Source organism: Suricata suricatta, chromosome 3, assembly GCF_006229205.1.
Source record: "Suricata suricatta isolate VVHF042 chromosome 3, meerkat_22Aug2017_6uvM2_HiC, whole genome shotgun sequence".
NCBI classification, from domain to species: Eukaryota; Metazoa; Chordata; class Mammalia; order Carnivora; family Herpestidae; genus Suricata; species Suricata suricatta.
In genome coordinates this window covers 34,743,765-34,751,627 of record NC_043702.1, presented here as the reverse complement: position 1 = coordinate 34,751,627, position 7,863 = coordinate 34,743,765, and the positions used below count along the sequence as shown (strand labels likewise).

The window sequence follows — 7,863 nt, the reverse complement described above, 5'->3', positions numbered from 1 at the left end:
GTTTTCTCCTGGAAAAACAACTGTATTCTACACATAAAAGGAACACCTGACATGGCAAGGTGTCTCTGGGGCTGGAGAAAAGAGGTTATTATAACAAAGTCAGCAGTTCCCCTGGTGGGAATAAGAGAGGGGATGAGACAAGATTCCAGCTAACTGAGTCTCAGGAAGATGCTGTTTTATATATACTAAGTTTTGCTCAATACAAGAAAAAGAAAAAAGAAAAAGAAAGAAAGAGAAAAATGGATACACAGCAGTGCTTAGAATTATGAGAAAAATCATTCAAGACTGATACTTTTTGAAAAAAAAATCTTTAAAGGAAAAAAAATCTGGATTTTAACTTAGTCTCTATTTTGAACCCCAATGGGAATAAAAGCAAACCGTAGAGCAAAAGGCAGAACATGACAGGTTCCCTAGGGATTATTATTGTTATTATTATTATAGGAACAGATGTATTTTTATTGGTGGGAGGAGGAGAATGGTCTGATTTCAGCTCTCGCTTTTGCTCTTTTAAAAAACCACTCACCTGACTTTTATTTGCAGCCACTTTGGCAAACAGGGCTTGAGACACCTTGGCCCTTTTCATCTCCTGTTGGATCTCGTCATAAATGGCAGCTGTGATGTTGACGTTGGCGCCGTCCACCTTAATGGGGAGGTCTGTTGTCGGTGTCGAGGTTTTGGCCTACCAAGAGACCATGAAAATAATAATTTAAAAAGTGCTGCATTCAGCCCAGCCATCTGTGCAGAAATTATCAAAGGATTTCAGTCAGCTGATGCCAAACTGCATTAGCTACAAAGGGACACTTCCTGTCCATTATTCTAATCAGGTTAATTGTGATTGGAAATAATTGCAGTGCATTCCTATAGGACATGCAGCGTCCTGACAACCCTGTTCTTTTCCTCACGGTCTCCTAGATGGTTCACAGGTACAATGGCTACCCCGGGCACCAAACTGTAAGACACCCCCTAACTGCAAAACAAGCATGCAGAACACACAGAGTTACCTCTTTCCTTCTAAAAATGGAACACCTAGGAGGAAGAGCCAATTCTTTCAGGAAAAAAATGAGTAAATGGGTAGAGGTCTCTAAATAATAAATTATTACTCAATTTAATGCACTCCCCTGAGTCTCTCTCATTCTTTATTAAAGCTTTACATATGTCATTTGAGTATGTATGGTTTCCCATCACTATCATCATTATGCTACCCAGATAGTCACCTAATTTCACCTAGGAAATCAGTGGAAATGAAACAAAATTTCATTTCATAAAACTAGGCTTCAGAATGCCTTTGATGTGCCGTTTTCATTTTCTTAAACTCATATTGTGGTTTTATGTATTCTGCCGTGTTCGTTTTAATTGAATGATTTCCCATCAGCTTCAGAGACAAATGAAGGACAATGTAAAAGGTGCCTGTACTTCTTGGAGTTGAGATAACCCTAAAACATTTGCATCTCCATGGTCCAAAAGACTGTCAGAGCATTGCCTGTGGTGTGTAATGAGGGCGGGGGCTGGGAAGCCTTCTCAGAACCCCAGGGAGCAGGACTTGGGCAGAGTGGGCACCAAATTTTGGTTTCTGAGCACAGCTGGCTGATTTGAACTAAACTGAAATTTTTCTTTCTGCACTCACCCTAGAATCCCAAACCAAGGCAGTTGTCACTAGATCACTACTTCCCTTTTGTGGAGGCCTTGAGCTCTTCCCCCACTGAATCAAGCAGCATGCAGATTTGGAGAGAGACACAGCATGCTGTCTGGATACTGTGGGATCATTCTCCATAGCATCTTAAAGTTAACATCCTAATTTTCTGTGAAGGCTTTAATTCATAAGATTGCTCACTGACTTTTGCATTCTTCTCTCTCCCTGTCTCATACTTTTTCGAATTACTGCAAAGTAGTAACAACTATAAGGTATGTCGTACTTTTAATTTGCCAGGCACTCCAGAAAGTGTTTTACTTCTGCTATTTCATTTAATTCTTTGAAGAGCCCAGTAGGTCAGACTTTATTATTTTCATTTTACTAAGGAAAACAAGTGAAAATAAAAGAGGACACTTAAGTTCCTGGAAAGACACACAGCAGCAATGGAAGGAACCATAATCTGAACTCAGGGGTTTCCGGCTCTGCAGCACTGGCTGGGGACCACGGTGCTATCCAAACCCCCCGTGTAGACTGGGTGCTGTTTTTATGAGCATCTTCTTGCTTTCTAGTTTGGGGTCTTCCCATAATAATCCAATTTTCTGTCATTTATTTTCAAGAAACTTCTTTTTCTTTTCAAAATTTCTAATTAACCTACAGTGCTTTTCCTGTTAAGTACATATTTTAGCATATCATTTCTGCCTTTCCTAATTGAAATTTCTTCATTAGCCACACTGACTATCTCAACTTACTTAACTGGTCAAATCTTCTCTAGAACCCTAGGGGCTAAAGCAAACCCCCTCCAGGCACTGTAATATATGGCTAGGAGCCCAGGCCTTGGAATCAAAATAACCAGAGTTCAAATCCTAGCTCTACCCCTCAATCATGTGACCTTACACAAATTAATTAACCCATTAAAAACTCAGTTTCCTCATCTGTAATGGGAATAACAACACAAAATGATGAGGATTGAATTTATGCAACATGCTCACAATACCTGACACACAGTGAGTACTCAATAAATGATCATTCTTAACCTTATGTTGTTTTGTTGTTGTTAACGTGCATCAAGAAATACTAGCCAACTGAAAGATTATGAGATGGGACTCGGAAGGTTTAATTTTACATTTTAAATTTCCTCCATTTGTTTTAAACTGAGAGTAAAATGTTGATGGGGTCTAGAAAATATTCTCCATCAACCTATGTGGGGCTGCCTGGGTATTTTAGATGGCTGGCTCCAATTAAAAGCTTAATCAGTGGGTATTCCTCTAATATTTGTTCTCACAAATGAAAGCTTGACTAAGGATTTTTACTATTGAGATGCGTATGTAAAGGAGTTTGAGTAAGTAATCCTGAAATGTTTTAAAAGACTTTAATAACTTCCCTCTTAATGTTGAACAGAAAAAGAAAGTTCCAGAGAATGTACAAATGTCAGTGCCATGACTGTATTCTCAAAACTATTTTGAGAAGATTTTATATTTATATTCAGAAATCTCAAAACTGTGAAATTAAATGATCTATTTCCCTGTTATTCTTGTCCCCAAAGGGCACTTCTACCTCAGAATTTTCTAGATGAGATTTTTCTGCTGTTCAGTACAGCAAAACACTGACCCTGGCTGCTTTGCCTGGTAAATTGGTCTGGCTCTGAAAACTCTCAGGTCTTTGAAAAGGTGTCTAAGATACAACTGCATTAGAAAAATATTACAAGGAAATGGAATACAGACTGCCTAGACTTAAGTTATTTTCTAAAAAGGAGAAGTGACTTTTTGAGAAGAACTGGTTAAATGGCCATGAAGCATGGCTGGACTCTCTATAATTATTTAATGGGCTTCAAAAGTGTCAACAATATTGGTGAATTTAATGGAAGTAAATATTAGTGTAAGTTAACAACTCATCCAACTCAATAGCTCAATATGTATGTCTTAAGATTTAAAAAAAATAAATAAAAAGAAAAAAGCTTGGTTACACTCGTCCAAAGTAAGCAGTCAAGAGACTTATTTTTGGTTTCAAAGTAACTAAAACCCATAATTCACCAAAGACTAAAGTGAAAGTATCACAATTTGGCACTGCATGACAGAAAACAATCTTCAATTAAAAATCTATTGCAGAGTTAAAAAAAATTGTTATGATGTGTGAAAAAAATGGATGTACTTGAAAAAGCTCAACTACTTCTACTAGAATGAAATCTGCTTCTATGTCTAATCAGTTCTTTAGAACTTATCAGAAAACACTCATAACACTAAAATTAAGCAAAAAAAAAAAAACCCTTTAGTTTCAGAGTACCCATTTTTCTGATTTGTACAAATGTGTACTTGTTAAATATTTGTTTTGAGACAAAACTTGCAACCATCTTGGCAACAGTGAATGAGATGGCTTTATCCTAAATCTATTGACTAGTAACAGTTCGAGAGAAATAAAAAGTAGGCTAGAAATGAATGGGCTCAGATGTGAAATGGAAAGGACACTTGGCTGACTTGAGACGTAGACCCTTTAGTTAAGATCTCTGAAGCGCACAGCATTTCTAGACATGTGCACTGGCAGGAGGACTTGAGAACAGAATGCTTTTAAAGTGTGGGACAAAAGGAGGGAAGGAAAGCTGAGTCATTGAATCCTGTAGGGAGATCACCCAAGGAAGGAAAATCATTAAGGCCTGCCGGCCTTCCCACTACCATTTTCTAGGGGATCCCTGAGTGATCTCCTAAACATTCTGATCCAGCTGTGACATATGCATGCTTCAGCTATATACAGATCTCTCCCCCATTCTGTCTTTTTCGAAGTGCTTAAATGAGAGCTTGAATTACTTTCCTTGTTCCCTGCCTCCAAACCAAACCCACCACCCCCTCCAACCCTTGCTTCCAAACTACTATGTAGTTTAAGGAAAGTAGTCTTCTTGCTATGTAAACTCAGCTTCAACTCCATCCCCTGACTCCACCTTAGGTAACTAAGTAGCTGTGTGTAAACATTTTAGAGCCTACCCATCCAGCCACGCCTGCCCTTTCTGTGTGGAAGAATGGTACTTTCCTAAAGGGACAGAAATACCATATGACACAGTAAAGGATAATCACTCTTACATGATCAGAGGTTCACATCCTCAGACCAACATGACCAATGCATTAAGAAATCTTTGAATTACGTCTCTTAGTTTTTGAGAGGAACACAGTATCAGCGAAGGCAAGATGTTTTCAAGGCCAAGAGTGAAAAGTCAACGGAGTGAAAATATCTCACCTGAGGGGTTCGGGAGGAGCTGGGACTGCTAGAGGCTGATGAGACCATGCTCACATTGGGGTTCATGCTCCGCTCTCTCTCGTCCTGGTATATGCGATCCCGCTCCACTTCTGGCAGATTGAGGAAATTCTGCATGGCCCTCAAGTTTACTAAAAGAGACTGAGAGGCTGTCCGAGGGTCTTCTTCCTTACGCAAAATCTCAGACAACAATCCCTGATTAAACAGAAGGGAAAAAAAAGACAAGCCAAGTCATATCTGCAGGTATGTGTGTGGTTTCCATCATCGGCCCCCTCCCCCTTTATTCGTTGGGTGTAGCCAGCTGGCTGTGATGTCAAGAGCCTCAGTCTAATTGCTGAGGGTCCTCCAGCAGGAAGGGTTGTGGGAACGCACTTGCCTTCCAGGGCTGCGCCTTCTCCTGGATCGTTCTATTCTGACACTTTATCATCACTGTAATAATCGTCAGTGTACAGAGATGCCAGTTAGCAAGGTAGGCGCTCGGAAGGCTTGTGAAACTGCAATTACCACCAGGTGCCTCCTACAAGTATTTCAGGAACTGTTAGAACTCTCTCTGCTTGAAACTGGGAACACTTGGCAGTCCTGCTCAGCTTTACAAATCTGCCAAGTTTGGTAAATTTAGTTCCGACATTTAAACAGCATGGGAGATTTACATCGACTTAAAAAAAAAAAGAAAGTTTGGCTGAATTTCTGTGTGACCGGCCACTGTTTTCAATATAGATGTTTCTCGTGGCAAAAAAAAAAAAAAAAAAAAAAAAAAAGAAAAGAAAGAAAGAAAAAGAAAAGAAAAGAAAAGAAAAAAAAAGAAAAAAAAAAGAGCAAATGGCCATAACTTGTGTTAATCCTCTGGTAGCTTCTCAGTCCACATACATAATTGGTATCCTTGTATATGTACCAAAGGGCACCCAAACATTATTTGATGAGATGCCCTCCTCTGGAAAGCTCTAATCCCACTGTTGTGAAAACAACAGAAATACAGGCACATCTGGTGAGGGTCAGAGCACACATCAGAGAATGCCATGTATAGACCCAGATAATTTCTGAATACGTGACTCATCCAAAGGGCTTTAAATAGGAAATTAATGTTTTCATGTGCTCTCATGTCAGAGAACTCACAAAGGAAAGGAAAATGTTGACAAATCTAGAGAAAAGTAGTATGCATGCAAGAAAAGGTCTAGAACCCAAGTTCCAATCACTGAAGTAACTTGGGCAAAAACGAAACAATTTCCATTCTGCACTCTTGTTAAACTTTCACATGGAGGCATCACTTTCCACGTTCCAATTCAGGGCATCGCTTCTCAGGGCAGTATGAGACCAGAGTCTAGGACCATCCTCCAGGAAGAGCTGAAATGCCAACTTCTGTATCTTAGAACACACGGGGCAACACAAAATTGTGAAAAGTAGATGCCAAAGACATTTCCACTAGGGAAATATGAATGCAAAGAAAACACTATCAGGTTTGTAAAGTACGGCTTAAATATAAAAAGATGTTAGATCCAAGAAGAATATACCACCTCTGGTTGGCCAGAAATCTTCAGGGTAAAGTAAGCAATTTTTTAAAATAAGGAATACATTTATAATATAGCAAAGCAAATATCACATGCTATTAGCACTCCAAGGAGGTAATCACCACTCCAAGTATCATGTAAGACAATTTATAAGGATGTATCAGTAGTATGCCATATGATAGTTCTGCAATATGGGTGTCATATTGCTTTGATTAGAGAAGTCTTTGCAAATAAGAATAAAATAAGCCATACAATGAAGCTAGAAGAAACATTACATTAATATCTGTGTGCATGCACACCCAAGGAAAGGAAAAGGTAGGACATTATGTGAAAATACTGTATTGGTAAAATCATAAGAAAATCTAGATTTCTTACCATGCTTTTAGAAGCAAAAGACATTTGTCTTCCAGAAAACGTTATACAATCTAGGTATGGATTCTTTTTTGAAATTCAAAGTCAGGTTCTGCCTTAAGTTATCCTACTTTCCACTTGCATGAAGCAACTTGAAATATTAATAATGAATTTGTTCTACAATAAAAATCTCTAAATTAATATGTAGAGAAGCAAGAGGGAAGTGGATTTAAAATCAATACCAATAAGACACTAAGATTGATGTTTTCTGAGCTTTCCTTAATAATGAACTCTGTGCATACAGGATGAGTCGGTCCCCTCCGCCTCTCCCTTTCTCTCTCTAGCATACACAACTTTAGCATTTTAATAAATCTCCAACTACCAAACATGGAGGAAGTTCAGGGGTCACACGGATATAGTCTTTACGCCACTTATCACAATTATACTTATGGTACCTCAAGGAAGTTTGTAAAAGTATTCTTCTCCTGTGAAATTATTTTTGCAAGTGAAGCACATTATAGGAAAGATCTTGTATACAAAATCGTGAAATAACAAAAACTATTGTTCTAGTGGATCAGATTCAAAATAGCAAGTTTGTTCATTTGTAATCAATAAAAAAAAATATTCTGAAACATAGAGGTCTTTTACTTGTTTCCTGTTTGGTTTGATTATTTTTTCCCCTACACCAAAATCCTTCCCCGACATTTTTTACAGGCTGGACAACTTTACAGGGAATTGAATCCATCCTAAGAAAAATCAAGACAAAGCATTCTTGTAAACGATTGCTCATCAGCATCATTTCTGAAGTGAGTGAGACGTGATGTTTGTATTTTAAAGGGCTCGTGGAAGATACTACTGTCTCTGTTTTATTTGCCTAATTGAAGATAAAGTCTCAAACCAACAAGGTGGTCAGCGCCGCCTCCACGTATTGCCCCAGAAAATGACAACACTGTTCTAAATTATTAAAGTCTCATCTGTGTAGCCATGGTCCCAAAGCAGCTTCTTTTTACCTCAGACATTTTCAATAACAAATGGCTAACTGGTAAGCACAAAAAGAGTTTTAGTTGTTTTGTTGAGTCCTTTTCATTTTGGTTATTTATGTGCTCCTTGCTATTTAAACTGGAATTTTAAAAAATG

The 7,863-nt window shown here is 38.4% G+C and overlaps 1 protein-coding gene across 2 annotated transcripts in view; it reads right to left on the bottom strand.

Annotated features, from left to right (window-relative positions):
• The window catches only part of SATB2 (SATB homeobox 2), a 190,481-nt gene that overhangs the window by 53,657 nt on the left and 128,961 nt on the right, over window positions 1-7,863 (bottom strand). For both annotated transcript variants that reach the window (XM_029934145.1, XM_029934144.1), the window contains exons 8-9: window positions 4,853-5,065; window positions 524-679 (exon numbers count right to left, since the gene is read on the bottom strand). In XM_029934145.1, coding sequence (XP_029790005.1) covers window positions 524-679; window positions 4,853-5,065 — 369 coding nt within the window. The remainder of the gene's footprint in view (window positions 1-523; window positions 680-4,852; window positions 5,066-7,863) is intronic.